Genomic DNA, 14,568 nt, shown 5'->3' with positions numbered 1-14,568 from the left:
TTTTTTGTCATCTCCAAGCTGTGAAATAGTGTGCATTAATGCTCAATTGATATTCCATTTCATATGCGTGCTAAATCAGGCTTTATTTTATATAATGATTGCCTTTAGCTTACGTAGAATATTGTCAGCACAGTTTTAAACTGTCAAATAGGAGTTCCACATGACTTATTATTTTGTAGTATAGGTGTTATATGATTTGACATGTATAACAGGAACACAAGGAATGTTTAATATATTTTATTTGCAATAAATGTTGTAATATATTGTTAGGTGTTATTTTAAAAAATCAAAACCAGGAAGTATAAAATGAGAAACTCATTTTGAAATATTTTAGGAGTTTGCTACATATTGCAGTGTTTGGAAAAAAAAAAAACTTTTGAACGTATTTGCCATTCAAAACATTAAAAAAATCATTACCTTTTGAAACAGCAAACACAGTTTTGGAGTTAAAAGAAATGTAATTAATTGCCATTTGTGACTTCAGATGCTCCTATGTGTCATATATGGAAAATTAATCCATGCACATCAAGAAGGATCTGTGAAGCCTTTTGGTATATTTGACAAATGGCTGTACTCTGAGGTGCTGTCCTGCAGCTCTGCAAGAGGTCATATCCATTTCAGGTGCAACCATCACCACAGAGTCAAAACTGATTTAGACACTTTCCTGGCTTGACATGAAACATTGATGATCCCTGCACATATAGGAACACAAGAATAACCAGCAGTAGTTTAAGAAGTAGAGCTATGGTACTTGCACTGTTGGCAGAACTTCAATAATTTGGTGATCTGACAAGAAGGTTGTCCAGCATGTGGTAGAATGCTAGACTGCCACCCACAGGCACCCTCTGAAAATCCTGCATGATTGCCTTAATTTGTCTACATTTATTTTTATTTTATTTATTTTTGCTGTCTTCAATATGAATTTCACACATAGGTACATGCTGTCCACCTTATTGATGTATCCCATAATCCCTTGCGTGCCAGAGAGGCACTGCAATCAAAACAACATGGAGAAACCACATGCCGACAATTGCAAATGAACATTATACTACTAAAATTTTAATTTTTATGCCTTTCATAGCATCTGTGAGACTGTATGTATGACACCCCCCTGACCAGCAAATATTCCAAATATTCCATGTCTGGTACTTTCAGCACGCGTGGAACTTCATGAACGCAAACCAAATTTAAGACCTATATATTACTCTGGAACAAACAGTGTTGTAAAAGACAATAAACAGGATGAGATCGTTGTTGTGGAGTTTCTGTGATGAATGACTGCATAAAATGAGAAATGAGACCGGTGGCTGAATGACCATACAGGAGTCAGACATATCGATGCAGAGAGATTTATTTTTTGGTCGAAGCAGAAACAGATGCACCTGGAGAAGTTCCAAAAAGGTACGGAATGCAGTGTACCACCAGAGCCTTCTGTCGTCCCATTCTCAGAGAGCCATTTTAAGGCCCTCTGTCGTAGCAAAAACGGAATCATAAATTGGCTAGTTAGGGCCATGATTAGATGTTTAGTTGTAAAATTGGAGAAACACAATGTGTTATATCAAGGAGGACAGGAATGACCCTGAGCCTTTATGCCCTGCCTCACAGACATGAGGAAAGCATCAATTTTCCTCCACAGTCGTGGCTCAAGGCAATTCCCATTGTAAATAACGAGGAAATCATTTGATTCTCGTGTGTTTACATAATACAAACACAATAACATCATCTAAAAATGTAGCTAATATATTCACAAGAATTTTAGGCAACATATACAAAGAGTTTTACCTTGCAATGTTGATGCCATTGTCTGTGTGCAGCAGTTAAATTGCAGCATTATCAGAGCATCATGTAGCAGTTCTCCGTTGTTGACATCTCGCAGCGTAGCCACCTCTCTGAGATTTTGCGAGATTTACGCAAGAATTGAAACCTCAGTATGGCATATATTGTGATACTGATCCACAAATGGTATATTGTGCAGCCTTAAGGGCCCCTTCACATGTAACACAGTTGAAGCTGACAAACACACACACACACACACACACACACACCCTAAACGGGATCTGACAGCATGAGGAGAGGTTTTTAGTCTGAAATAAGATGTCTTTACTAAACAAAAAATCAATGTCTGGATTTCAAAAAAGAAGAGACAAAAGAAAACTAAATGAGGGAAAACAACTGCTAACCAAATTCTTTGAGAAGAGAGGTGAGCTCGAAAACTTAACATGCACGCAGGACACTTGCTAATATCAGCACTGAGGACATATAAACTTCACAGTTTAACAGGGAAACACACGATAAACCCACGCTGGTTTAGGTGGCAAAATAACTAAACAAGCAACCGCAGCTCTGCTCATCTCCCCACAGGACACACAGTCCACGTGGGAGGGAGAGAGGGAGGGAGGGGGACACACAGCAGTGTGTGGTTGCTGTGCAGACACACAGGACAGGAACAGGACAGGAGCAGGACAGCTTACTTCTGCTGCAAGAAAAATGTCTTGACCCAGTCTCCCCTGACTTTCCACTGGTTGTTTGCGCATTTATGGCAAATGAATTACCCTTCTTATTTGTCTTTCGGCTGTTCCCGTTAGGGGTCGCCACAGCAGATCAATCGTTTCCATCTCACCCTGTCCTCTGTATCTTTCTCTGTCACACCAACCACCTGCATGTCCTCCTTCAACACATCCATAGACCTCCTCTTTGGCCTCCCTATTCTCCTCCTGCCTGGTGGCTCCATCCTCAGCATTCTTCTCCCTATATACCCTGGGTCCCTCCTCTGCATATGTCCAAACCATCTCAATCGCTCCTCTCTGACTTTGTCGCCAAACCGTCCCACCTGAGCTGTCCCTCTGATATGTTCATTCCTAATCTTGTCCATGCTTGTTACTCCCAAAGAGAATCTCAACATCTTTAGCTCTGCCACCTCCAGCTCTGCCACCTCCAACTCTGCCTCCTGTTTTTTTGTTAGTGCCACCGTCTCTAAGCCGTACAACATAGCTGGTCTCTGCAACATAGCTGCTGCTCCCCTCCACAGCATGTCTTTTTCCTGGTTCTCTTCCTCAGCCCCAACCAGTCCCAGCAGAAGACTGCCCCTCCCTGAGCCTGGTTCTGCTGGAGGTTTCTTCCTGTTAAAAGGGAGTTTTTCCTTCTCACTGTCGCCAAGTGCTTGCTCACAGGGGGTCGTTTTGACCATTGGGGTTTTTACGTAATTATTGTATGGCCTTGCCTTACAATATAAAGCGCCTTGGGGCAACTGTTTGTTGTGATTTGGCGCTATATAAATAAAATTGATTGATTGATTGGTCTCACTACTGTCTTGTAAACTTTCCCCTTCACTCTTGCTGATATTCTTCGGTCGCAAATCACTCCTGCCACCTTTCTCCACCCACTCCACCCTGCCTGCACTCTCTTCTTCACCTCTTTACCACACTCTCCATTACTTTGAACAGTTGACTCCAAATATTTAAACTCATCTACTTTCACCACTTCTACTCCTTGTAACTGCACTATTCCATTGGGCTCCCTCCCATGCACACACATGTACTCAGTCTTGCTTCTACTGACTTTCATTCCCCTTCTCTCCAAAGCATATGTCCACTTCTCCAGACTAGACTCAACTTGCGCTCTACTCTCACTACAGATCACAATGTCATCTGCAAACATCATAGTCCATGGGGACTCCTGTCTGATCTCATCTGTCAACCTGTCCATAACCACTGCAAACAAGAAAGGACTCAGAGCTGATCCTTGGTGTAATCCCACCTCCACCTTGAATGAGTCTGTCATTCCGACTGCTCATCTCACCACTGACACACTATTCTTGTACATGTCCTGCACTACCCTAACATACTTCTCTGCCACTCCAGACTTCCTCATACAATACCACAGCTGTTCTCTTGGCACCCTGTCATAAGCTTTTTCTAAGTCCACAAACACACAATGTAACTCTTTCTGTCCTTCTCTGTACTTCTCCAACAGTATTCTCAGAGCAAACATTGCATCTGTAGTGCTCTTTCTCGGCATGAAACCATATTGCTGCTCACAGATCTTCACCTGTTTTCTTAGCCTAGCTTCTACTACTCTTTCCCATAACTTCATGCTGTGGCTGATCAGCTTTATGCCTCTGTAGTTACTGCAGCTCTGCACATCACCCTTGTTCTTGAAAATAGGAACCAGCACACTTCGTCTCCACTCCTCAGGCATCCTCTCACTTTCCAAGGTTTTATTAAACAATCTGGTTAGAAACTCTACTGCCATCTCTCCTAGACATTTCCATGCCTCCACTGGAATGTCATCTGGACCAACTGCCTTTCCACTCTTCATCCTCTTCATAGCAGCCCTCACTTCTTCCTTACTAATCTCTTGTACTTCCTGATTTACTCTCACTACATCATCCAGCCTTTTCTCTCGCTCATTTTCTTTATTCATCATCTCTTCAAAATATTCCCTCCACCTTCTCAGCACACACTCCTCACTTGTCAGCACATTATCATGTGCATCTTTTACCACCCTAACCTGCTGCACATATTTTCCAGCTCTGTCCCTTTGTCTGGCCAATCGTACAAGTTCTTTTCTTTTTCCTTACTATTCAACTTCTTGTACAGCTCACAATATGCCTTTTCCTTCTCTTTTGCCACTTCTCTTTTCGCCTTACGCCGCATCTTCTTGTACTCCCGTCTACTTTCTTCATCTCTGCGACTATCCCAAAACTTTTTCGCCAACCTCTTTCTCCTTATGCTTTTCTGGACCTCTTCATTCCACCACCAAGTCTCCTTGTCTTCCTTCCACTGTCCAGATGTCATACCCAGTACTGTCCTAGCTGTCTCCCTCACCACATCTGCAGTACTTTTCCAGTTGTCCAAAATTGCTTCCCCTCCAACCAGTACTTCTCTCACCTGCTCGCTAAATTTCACACAACAGTCTTCCTCCTTCAGCTTCCACCATCTGATCCTTTGTTGAGCTCTCACTCTCTTCTTCTTTACCTCTAAATTCATCCTACAAACAACCATCCTATGCTGTCTAACGACACTCCTGCCACCACCTTACAGTCTCTGATTTCCTTTAGCTTGCATCTCCTATAAAGAATGTAGTCCACCTGTGTGCACCTTCCTCCACTCTTCTATGTTACTCTGTGCTCCTCCCTTTTCTTAAAGTAGGTATTCACCACAGCCATTTCCATCCTTTTTGCAAAATCAACTACCATCTGTCCTTCCCCATTCCTATCCTTGATACCATATCTACCCATTACTTCCTCATCACCTCTGTTCCCTTCACCAACATGGCCATTGAAGTCTGCTCCTATCACCACTCTTTCATGCTTGGGCACACTCTCCACCACCTCATCTAACACACTCCAGAAATCTTCTTTCTCCTTCATCTCACAACCTACCTGTGGGGCATATACATATATTCATCATCACCCCTTCAATTTCCAACTTCACACTCATCACCCTGTCAGACACTCGCTTAACCTCCAACACAATTTTAACATACTCTTTCTTTAAAATGACCCCAACACCATTTCTCTTCCTGTCCTCACCATGGTACGACAACTTGTACTCACTGCCGATGCTCCTGCTCTTACTTCTCTTCCACTTGGTCTCTTGCACACACAACATGTCTACCTTTCTCCTCTCCATCATATCAGCCAGCTCTCTACCAGTCATACTACCAACATTCAAAGTCCCTACTCTCATTTCCACCCTTCTAGTTTTCTTCTTGTCCCGCTGTTTGTGGAAACGTTCCCCTCCTCTTCTTCGTCGTCTTCGCCCAGCAGTAGCCCAATTTCTGCCAGCACCCTGTTGGGCAACAGCACCGGTGGCGGATGTTGTTAACCCGGGCCACGACTGATCGGGTATGGAAATTCAATTCTTAGTCTGCATAGTTGGGTTGGCTTGTTTTACGCCGGATGCCCTTCCTGATGCAACCCTCCTCATTTATCCGGGCTTGGGATCGGCACTCAGAATGTACTGGCTGCACACCCCATGTGGCTGAGTTGGCAAATGAATTACCCAAATGCTAAAAATACACTCAACAAAAATATAAACGCAACACTTTTGGTTTTGCTCCCATTTTGTATGAGATGAACTCAAAGATCTAAAACTTTTTCCACGTACACAATATCACCATTTCTCTCAAATATTGTTCACAAACCAGTCTAAATCTGTGATAGTGAGCACTTCTCCTTTGCTGAGATAATCCATCCCACCTCACAGGTGTGCCATATCAAGATGCTGATTAGACACCATGATTAGTGCACAGGTGTGCCTTAGACTGCCCACAATAAAAGGCCACTCTGAAAGGTGCAGTTTTATCACACAGCACAATGCCACAGATGTCGTAAGATTTGAGGGAGCGTGCAGTTGGCATGCTGACAGCAGGAATGTCAACCAGAGCTGTTGCTTGTGTATTGAATGTTCATGTCTCTACCATAAGCCGTCTCCAAAGTCGTTTCAGAGAATTTGGCAGTACATCCAACCAGCCTCACAACCGCAGACCACGTGTAACCACACCAGCCCAGGACCTCCACATCCAGCATGTTCACCTCCAAGATCGTCTGAGACCAGCCACTCGGACAGCTGCTGAAACAATCGATTTGCATAACCAAAGAATTTCTGCACAAACTGTCAGAAACCGTCTCAGGGAAGCTCATCTGCATGCTCGTCGTCCTCATCGGGGTCTCGACCTGACTCCAGTTCGTCGTCGTAACCGACTTGAGTGGGCAAATGCTCACATTCGCTGGTGTTTGGCACGTTGGAGAGGTGTTCTCTTCACGGATGATGCGAAGGAGATGTGTTGCACTGCATGAGGCAAATGGTGGTCACACCAGATACTGACTGGTATCCCCCCCAATAAAACAAAACTGCACCTTTCAGAGTGGCCTTTTATTGTGGGCAGTCTAAGGCACACCTGTGCACTAATCATGGTGTCTAATCAGCATCTTGGTATGGCACACCTGTGAGGTGGGATGGATAATCTCAGCAAAGGAGAAGTGCTCACTATCACAGATTTAGACTGGTTTGTGAACAATATTTGAGGGAAATGGTGATATTGTGTATGTGGAAAAAGTTTTAGATCTTTGAGTTCATCTCACACAAAATGGGAGCAAAACCAAAAGTGTTGCGTTTATATTTTTGTTGAGTATAACTGCGTGCATTTCACGCTGTCCCTTTCATTATATATGTGCAGATTTGGAAAAGTCTGTTTTATTATAATGACAGAAAAAAACATGCATTAGCCTGCCTGTCTTCTGTGGGTTATAATATGACCCCATTCTAGTTGCACATTCACCTGCCTACAAAAATACATGCACACACACAAATTGGTTAAACTTTTTACAATTTAAAAAAATGTATTATCAGAATGTAATAATAACATTATGAACCCCATGGCCTTTATTTTCAGACAAAGCAGGAGGTGCTGGTCCAGGTTCTGGTCCCTCATCTTGTCAAATCAAATCAAATTTATTAATTTATATAGCACCAATTCACAGTGAGTTCACCTCAAGGTGCTTTACACAGCATAATAAAAACAGAGAAAGTCTAATTAAAAATTTAAAAAGACAAAACCATAAAAGAACACAAGCAACGAGGATGTTAGTGAAGGTGAGCTTATGGAGCCACTTTACAAGCAAATGATTTAACTAAAATGTAATTAAACTTTAGTAACCTTTACAACATTTTTTTTTTCTTATTTTGTCTATTTGCTTTTTAGGATTACCTAAATAAATGGTGTGTCTTTGTAATCCCAGGAACCGAGGGACAGATACAAACTATACAATATTAGAGAATTACAAAATATACAGAAAAGGAATAGGGCTATTATGGTATGAATGTAGAGAGTATATAATATGAATTAACCATTTTCTTTATTTTTTAACAAACACAAATATACTGCATTGATTAATATTCATTCATTCATTCATCTTCTACCGCTTAGTCAAATTAAGGGTCGCGGGGATTAATCTCTAATATTGTCTAATATTAATATTAAGAAATAACAGGAATTTTTCTTTGTTATTAATATGGACTGAGTTTACTGAATGACATTGACTATAAGTGTAATCTGTTCTTTAATGTTTTGATTGGCGAATATTGTATTATGTATTTTTTTTCTTCACAAGGAGAATTACACACTGTTAAGCGATGAATTACACTTACTTTTATTTAATTACTTATTTTGGAAAATTGTGTTAAATGAGATATTTTGCTGTGACTGTAGATCTTATATCCCAAACCCTAATTTGTAGTCAAGTTAACATTGGGGTATATCTCTGTTAAAATGCACGGGGATGCACCAAATTGCAGTATTTTTCTAGAAAATGCTGCAATTTGGTCCCCCTAGACCCCCCCACCCCAACTTAGTATTGATCCCCCAACTTTAAAAAGGGTTTTGACTCCCAGGTGTGATCTAAGGTATACATGATTTAGACCTGGTTTGACTACACATTAGAAATTTGGTGTTTCCGTTAATTAAAAACGAACATAACAGTGTGTGTGTGTGTGTGTGTGTGTTTGGGTGCTCAATATGGCTAGTACCTAGGGCCCAGAATTTGGTGCTACACCCCTGAGGGGGAGAGCACACTTGCATGACATGCTGATATGTATTAACAGACATGATCACATGGGGGCTGGACAGCCATGTCTGAGCGCACACAGCCGGGCTGCAGCGGCCACACACAGCGCACGTCGACAGATTGCTGCCTGTGAAACGGACCGTCAGATCACGCAGCAGGCGATCTGAATGTCACGCATGTCTGGCATAACATGCGCGCCGCAGGACTATGACAATATGACAAGCCAACAGTGCCGCAAATGCACCACTTTTAGTCACATATCATCAAAAATGCGCAGTAACAAACACCGTTTTGTTAGTTATTACAGAGCTTTTTTCTCTTTTTTACTCTCCTTGTTGATTTTCTGCATTTTACGCTTCTGTTGTAAGGCAGTGATCTTGCGGATTGTTTTTATTTTATTTTTCTGCACATTAGCGGCGAGATGCGATGCAACACGTTCCAGCTGCTCGCACTGTGTTCATGCACGTGCATGAAACTGTCGCCGATGTGTGGTGCATACCTGTGCGACCGTGCTCCCTCATAACAGCAGGTGGATGGTTCGTGGTTCCCCATTTCGTGTTTGGTTTGCGGATTTTCTTCTGGTTTCTGTGTCTTTCATGTTATGTTTGAAGGGGCCCTAAGAGATGGTGTTGACACACAATATATAAAGTTGTGTGTATATATAAAATCTCAGGGTCATATGTATATTATTAAAGTCAATACACAGCATTTTTGTGCACATATTTCTCAGAGACTACACTACATCTAACTATCTGTTTTTACCTGACTGTAAAGTGTTTGTGTTTTGGCATATCTGCTCCACTAATTGCTCTTTTTTTGCATTTATTCCCAGGTTTATGGAGATTTTGCATGGAGCAACCCACTTCACCCGGATATCTTTCCTGGCGTAAGAAAGATGGAGGCAGAGGTTGTTAGAATGGCTTGCAGTCTTTTTCACGGTGGGCCAAACTCCTGTGGCACAGTAAGTTACTAAATAATGTTTGCAAAATGTGTAAGCTGGTGAACAAGTGAAATGAGCGTGACAGATATTTGTTGGTGCTTTGTCCAGGTTACTTCAGGGGGAACAGAGAGCATTCTGATGGCCTGCAAGGCTTACAGAGACATGGCACATGAACGTGGTGTCAAACACCCTGAAATGTAATGCAAGTTTCATATGTTAAAAATATTTCTCCTTCAGGACTTGTATTGGAATGTGTTTTGTTCTAATTTCTGTAGACTTGCACCTGTGAGTGTCCATGCGGCCTTTGACAAAGCAGCAAACTACTTTGGGATGAAACTGGTTCACATTCCACTTGACAAAAAAACTATGAAAGTAGATGTGAAGGTGAGAATCTAGCATGTGCTTTCATCATGTGTTAACTGCCTCTTCATCTTCAGATGTTATACCCCTGTCACACCATGACAATTTAGACAGCGTATGCCAACCGTATGTCTGACATGTTATGGGTAGGTTTTGTGTAAGTTAAGAGCACGCTGTTATGCATCATAATACACCAAGAACTTCGAAAAAATTTTGGGCATTCTCAATATTTTTGATGTATGCCTTGTATGTCCCGCACATGCAGGACAAAGGTTGTAGGTAAGTTATGCAATTGTTGACACATGTTTCTTGTAATTTACTCATAGGTTGAAATACATCCATTAATGCTGTCCATTGATTGGCTGACAGCTGCAGTCCTCATGCGAACAGTTCAGACTGTTCCAAATATTAAAACCATTCACATACGGAGTAAATATTAAAGGATTATTAACTGAACGTGAGGACTGTAATGCAAAATATCAGACTGAGGTCTAAGTATGGACCGAGCACCAGCGAGATAAACACACGAACGCCCTAATATGAAAGCTGCTGGCGGCTTGTAGACAGAGCTATTAGTCACAGCTGAAGTAAAGCCATTCCCTTCACCTCCGAGCCATCAGCTCTAAGGTGAGCAGCCAAGTTCACCTCCAAAACAATCAAACAAAAAAGAACGGCTTCATTTCCTCTGCTCACTTCAGGGCTCTGAAGCTGAGCTGAGCAGCGGCTTACCTTAGCTCACCTCAGAGCTGACAGCCGGTTTCCCAACAGAACAGCAGGAACTTGCTAACAGCAGGAACTTGCTAACAGATGGTCCAGTCATTAGCTGCATTTTTTCCCCGATGCTGTTTAGATGTTTATGGAGTACGTTCATGTCCATTTTTTGAAACCTGTTTTTAGGTTCCTAGTTTGTAAAGAAAATACGCATTCGGACTGATTGTCATGGTAACCAGTCCGGATATGGGAAAATATCCAACCGGTAATCAGCCAATCAAAGCGTGCGTAGTGTCCAGCCATATAATAAAAAATCTTAAGCTTATCTGTTCATTTCAGTCAGATTCATCATCACAGCATGACGAACACGTATCCACATAAAGCCTCCTAATTTTGGAAGGCGACGTCTTAAAATACTGTAATACCTTGTCGTGGCTGAAGAAACAAGTCCTCTGTGTTTGTCTGCTCTAGATGCGTGTCTCAGCCGGCAGCTTGCACCACAGTGCCTCATTAACATCTCAGTCTTTATCAGTGGTGGGCACAGATAACCAAAAAATTAACTTCAGTAACAGATAATCAGATAACTGAAAAGTTATCTTTGATAAAGATAAACAGATAAACCACCCAAAAATGTATCGGAAGTTACAGATAATCGATAACCGATAAATTCCAGTATTAGCTCTGGTACATTTGCAATTACTAAGAAGCTGAAATTGACTTTTAACACGATCGCTTTTGAAAGCATCAAAAGCGACTAGAGACCCAGAGAATAAGCCATTATTTCCATGTTTGACCATGCTGCCCCCTGTAGGAAGCTGCACAGAAGAATCCTGAGAGCACCCACAAAATGAGCTCTCTACTAATCATAATGCTCCGGTCAGGCGGAGGTCTTGAAAAATAAAGTCATACTAACTTATGGTTTTTGTGAAATACTGATAGAATAACTCCATTAATGTCAGTTCTGTCATTTGTACAAAGTTAAAATATAACATATATTTTTTAATGTTGAATAATGCACTAATTTTGAGGTTTTGTAACAGACTGCAAAGCATTCTGGGTAAAAGTGCCTCTGCTAAACACTGATTGGTTCAGTCATTCATTATGTAAACCAACACGTTAATGTGACGTGTGTCGTGTGTTGGTTTAAAGATAAATGTGCTTTTGTAAAATATTCCATTTTTATTTGTAAAAACAGGCATTTTTACAGAGCCCTGGAAGTGTCATCGCAAAATGTTTTGCATGTGGAGAGAATGTTTGATGATGTGCGCACGTTTTATGATGTTGTAAAATGTGCACTCAATATTAGTAAGTAAGTAAATTTATTTATATAGTGCCTTTCACAGACATAAGTCACAAAGCACTTCACAGGTTAAAATGCAATAATAAAAACATAGATAAAACAAAGGACAAGGTTAACAATTGGTCAGTTCTGAAAAGCCTTATCTTGACAAATAAATGTTGGCTTTACATTGTGCATGTTTTGGCCATTTTTCAGATGATTTTTCATTCGTGCGAGAATTTTTTTGGACCGAGTTTCAGGTTAATCACGTGTCCTGCATCGTGTAGTGGAGTAACAAACTTTAACATCTCACGACCACCTCCTGCTGCTGAAGAGCTACAAAGCATCCAACCGCAGAGCTGTCTTGTAATGTTTTTTTGTTGTTTTGTTTATAAACTTAATCTGTAAAAAAAAAAAAAAAAAAAAAGCTATTTGCAAAGCCAAAAAGTGGATTTGACCACCATCTGATATAACCGAGTCAAAATAAATAGAACACTGCTATCTACTGGTGCCCAGATGCTTAGTACTTGGGGCAAATACTGCCATGAACACTACTGGCCAGTAGATGGCAGTAGTGGCCTTGTAAACTTGCCAAACAAAATTCCAGATAATCAGTCTGCTATATTTAAGATGCGTGGAATTTAAACGCAAATACAATAGCATCTATAAACCCAGAGAATATATTCACGAGAGTTTTTGGCACTAGAGTTTAATGGTGTTGTCCGTGGAGCCTGAACAGAGTGTCTGAAATGTATTTGTCCTGTCGTGAACGTCTGAGATTACCCTATGCTACCCATAATGCATTCCTGCCGGGCACAGCGTGTGCTCACAAAACCTTCAAAATTAGCACATTTCTTTAAAACGAAAACATATATCTGATATTTTCACTTTATAAAACTTCAGACATGACAGTAATTTTAAATAACTTGTCCAAAATGAGTAAGTTAAAATTTGAACCATAAGTTAAAAATGTATGCCTCTGGATGACTTGGGTGATATTGCGGTTATATCAGTATGGTGTTAAAGGAAATTATTTTTTTTTGGGGGGGGGGAAGGTCACCAGTTCTCCTTTGCCTACAGAGGATAGAGTAGTTTTTTCTGAAAACAGCTCTCTTCTGTTTGCAGAGGGTAGAACAATATATCTACTAGGAAACTTTTAACAGGTAGGTCTCAACTGCTTTTAAGTTTTAAAAATGTTTTTCACTGTTCAGCTTGGTTTATTACGTTATCGGTCTAAAACCGCCCAGCAGTCTACGTCTATAGCAGCATAACTAAGGGATGGTTCAGGGTCACCTGATCCAGCCCTAACTATAAGCTTTAGCAAAAAGGAAAGTTTTAAGCCTAATCTTAAAAGTAGAGAGGGTGTCTGTCTCCCTGATCTGAATTGGGAGCTGGTTCCACAGGAGAGGAGCCTGAAAGCTGAAGGCTCTGCCTCCCATTCTACTCTTACAAACCCTAGGAACTACAAGTAAGCCTGCAGTCTGAGAGCGAAGCGCTCTATTGGGGTGATATGGTACTACGAGGTCCCTAAGATAAGATGGGACCTGATTATTCAAAACCTTATAAGTAAGAAGAAGAATTTTTAAATTCTATTCTAGAATTAACAGGAAGCCAATGAAGAGAGGCCAATATGGGTGAGATATGCTCTCTCCTTCTAGTCCCCGTCAGTACTCTAGCTGCAGCATTTTGAATTAACTGAAGGCTTTTTAGGGAACTTTTAGGACAACCTGATAATAATGAATTACAATAGTCCAGCCTAGAGGAAATAAATGCATGAATTAGTTTTTCAGCATCACTCTGAGACAAGACCTTTCTGATTTTAGAGATATTGCGTAAATGCAAAAAAGCAGTCCTACATATTTGTTTAATATGCACTTTGAATGACATATCCTGATCAAAAATGACTCCAAGATTTCTCACAGTATTACTAGAGGTCAGAGTAATGCCATCCAGAGTAAGGATCTGGTTAGACACCATGTTTCTAAGATTTGTGGGGCCAAGTACAATAACTTCAGTTTTATGAGTTTTTAAAAGCAGGAAATTAGAGGTCATCCATGTCTTTATGTCTGTAAGACAATCCTGCAGTTTTGCCAATTGGTGTGTGTCCTCTGGCTTCATGGATAGATAAAGCTGGGTATCATCTGCGTAACAATGAAAATTTAAGCAATACCGTCTAATAATACTGCCTAAGGGAAGCATGTATAAAGTGAATAAAATTGGTCCTAGCACAGAACCTTGTGGAACTCCATAATTAACTTTAGTCTGTGAAGAAGATTCCCCATTTACATGAACAAATTGTAATCTATTAGACAAATATGATTCAAACCACCGCAGCGCAGTGCCTTTAATACCTATGGCATGCTCTAATCTCTGTAATAAAATTTTATGGTCAACAGTATCAAAAGCAGCACTGAGGTCTAACAGAACAAGCACAGAGATGAGTCCACTGTCCGAGGCCATAAGAAGATCATTTGTAACCTTCACTAATGCTGTTTCTGTACTATGATGAATTCTAAAACCTGATTGAAACTCTTCAAATAGACCATTCCACTGCAGATGATCAGTTAGCTGTTTTACAACTACCCTTTGAAGAATTTTTGAGAGAAAAGGAAGGTTGGAGATTGGCCTATAATTAGCTAAGATAGCTGGGTCAAGTGATGGCTTTTTAAGTAATGGTTTAATTACTGCCACCTTAAAAGCCTGTGGTAC

The 14,568-nt window shown here is 40.9% G+C and overlaps 1 protein-coding gene across 1 annotated transcript in view; it reads left to right on the top strand.

Moving 5' to 3' along the window:
* Positions 1 to 14,568, top strand: part of sgpl1 (sphingosine-1-phosphate lyase 1) — an 82,298-nt gene that overhangs the window by 49,467 nt on the left and 18,263 nt on the right. The window contains exons 6-8 of the mRNA XM_034184655.1: positions 9,402 to 9,530; positions 9,618 to 9,706; positions 9,785 to 9,893. Coding sequence (XP_034040546.1) covers positions 9,402 to 9,530; positions 9,618 to 9,706; positions 9,785 to 9,893 — 327 coding nt within the window. The remainder of the gene's footprint in view (positions 1 to 9,401; positions 9,531 to 9,617; positions 9,707 to 9,784; positions 9,894 to 14,568) is intronic.

The sequence above is a fragment of the Thalassophryne amazonica genome, chromosome 13, assembly GCF_902500255.1.
Source record: "Thalassophryne amazonica chromosome 13, fThaAma1.1, whole genome shotgun sequence".
In the NCBI taxonomy this organism is placed as follows: domain Eukaryota; kingdom Metazoa; phylum Chordata; class Actinopteri; order Batrachoidiformes; family Batrachoididae; genus Thalassophryne; species Thalassophryne amazonica.
The sequence above is the reverse complement of the archived record's forward strand: the minus strand, read 5'-3'. Positions and strand labels throughout refer to the sequence as shown.